This window comes from Mercenaria mercenaria, chromosome 2 (genome assembly GCF_021730395.1).
Source record: "Mercenaria mercenaria strain notata chromosome 2, MADL_Memer_1, whole genome shotgun sequence".
In the NCBI taxonomy this organism is placed as follows: Eukaryota; Metazoa; Mollusca; class Bivalvia; order Venerida; family Veneridae; genus Mercenaria; species Mercenaria mercenaria.
The window spans coordinates 24,061,726-24,063,737 of NC_069362.1; the positions used below are offsets into that span (position 1 = coordinate 24,061,726).

At 44.5% G+C, this 2,012-nt stretch overlaps 1 protein-coding gene across 1 annotated transcript; it reads right to left on the reverse strand.

Moving 5' to 3' along the window:
- Window positions 1-1,233: 1,233 nt before the first annotated feature.
- On the reverse strand, window positions 1,234-1,809 carry LOC128548981 (uncharacterized). The gene has a single exon (XM_053524843.1). The coding sequence runs from the start codon at window positions 1,807-1,809 to the stop codon at window positions 1,234-1,236; it is 576 nt and encodes a 191-aa protein (XP_053380818.1).
- Between the last annotated feature and the right edge of the window lie 203 nt (window positions 1,810-2,012).

Sequence of the window (2,012 nt, forward strand, 5' to 3'; positions counted from 1 at the left end):
TAACTTGGGCTATCTGTAACCCGCCTTTGCAAACCCATAACGGTGTATGCTCAGCCAAATCAGACCGACCGGTCAGTGATAAGCGTGAATCGCGTAAGCGTCTAACAAACGAGTCCCCAAAAATAACAATACCAGGCATGATTAACTGTTATATCAGATATAAACAGAAAACCCCTATTACTTCTTATTTTATATTTTCCGATATATCTCGGGGCACTTGCACGCACCTGCTTTTCAAACAACCAATGAAAATCGAATGACCAGAACAAAGTGATAAGTAGGTCAATCCGTTTATCAGCCAAACCTGATGATTATTTTATTTTTTCTTAACGAGTAATAACATGCGAACGACCAAACTTCTCCGACCTCCTTGGTGCGTGCACGTCGCGGAGAGGGCACATATGGCGCTAACTGGGTCAGCGCCCTAACTAGGTCAACGCTTGATCTAGTTAGCGTCACATGACTAAAACCAGGGAGTGTGGCCATAAAAGGGGGATCGTCTAGTCTGCTTGCCATCGTGTTGGACCTCTTTTCTACAACCGGGGTGCCGGGTCTGGTTGATCCCGGCCAACTCGATGCCGGATTACCATCTCTGAGGGATCTTCCGGTTTTGATACATTGCCGGAAAACTTCAGCTGGTTCATCGACGAGGCTGATGTTGGTTCGGAACCCCCGACTCGATGCCGGATTACCATCTCTGGGGGTTGCCTAATTCCGTGCTTACTCCAGCTGGTTCATCGACAAGGTGGGACCTCGGGGCCAGGCTTCCAGATGCGACACTTCGGGCAAGACAGTTAGTGGAGGCGACGTACAACGTGGTGGCGAGAAACTTTAGACTGGAGATCAGACCGCTTAAAATGTAGACGAAATAACAACGATGTCAACAACACTTAAGAAGAATCATACAATAGATGTCACAGAAACACGACGACACATAACTATGAAGACATATAACTACGATGCAATATAATTGATGTTCTATAACGGGAGTGAAGAAAAGACGATGTGACGAAGGAGGAGGGAATAATTGCAGAAACAGTCGCCCATATGGTATTAACCGGTGGCGACTATAAATAAACTCAACAACAACACAAAAGAACGACCAAAGTGGCCATTATCCCTCAAAAATAAATAATACAATTATAACCAAGACAATATAAGGAAGATTTCCCTATTTCTGAACGATTTGGGTGGCCCTTAAAAGGGCCGTTTTATTTTGTTGTAGGCATTCCACTATACAACATGATGGCGACAACAGAATCTCTGTTCTTCACCACTATACCTGTCAACAGCCCTTAGGAAGAAACATGGACATATGAGTCCATGATCTCCCTGTGTTAACAAAACACCATTAACTGACCTAACAATCCTCATGCCATAAGAAATCATGGCATGAGTATTTAGGTACACTAAAATGGTAGAGCTGGCCCGCAGACCTGCTCTGGCTGTTGGTGCAGATGCAGCGTGCACATGCTGTCTCCCCATAAGGCGAAGTCCATCCCGTTGGATTATCGCCCAAGCACGATTGTCGGTTCCATGAATCATGGTGGGGGGATGAACAACTTCCATCGTGGGGCAAACCGGCATGGAATGCCCCTGAACCGCCCTTACTTGGAGAAACGGACGGGCCCGTAACTCCAACCGTCCTTTCTTATCGTCTCTAACAATCTTGTATAAATCAGATGGCTGAAGTCCTCTGAAGCGGGGTAAACGAGTGATGTGGTCGAAAGCCACGAAGCCCTCAGTATCAATAATCAACCCCTCGGCTTTTCCGGTATGGCGCAATAACTTCACTAGAGCCCGATCCATGGTTTATCAAAAAGATAATGAATACATGAACAAAAATATCATTATATACCGTGCCGCCAAATTGAGTAACTACTGCCAATTAGACCAGAACAATGAAGGTGCAAAAAATTTTTTCACACCTGATATATCACAAAAACGAATATAACGAAGAAAAAAGGGTATCAGTTTAGCTAAATTAGCTTTAAGAATCACTATTTATTAAG

Bases quoted from the DNA above. Each gene is read 5' to 3' on its own strand.
- LOC128548981 (XM_053524843.1), bottom strand. From the start codon at position 1,809: ATGGATCGGGCTCTAGTGAAGTTATTGCGCCATACCGGAAAAGCCGAG.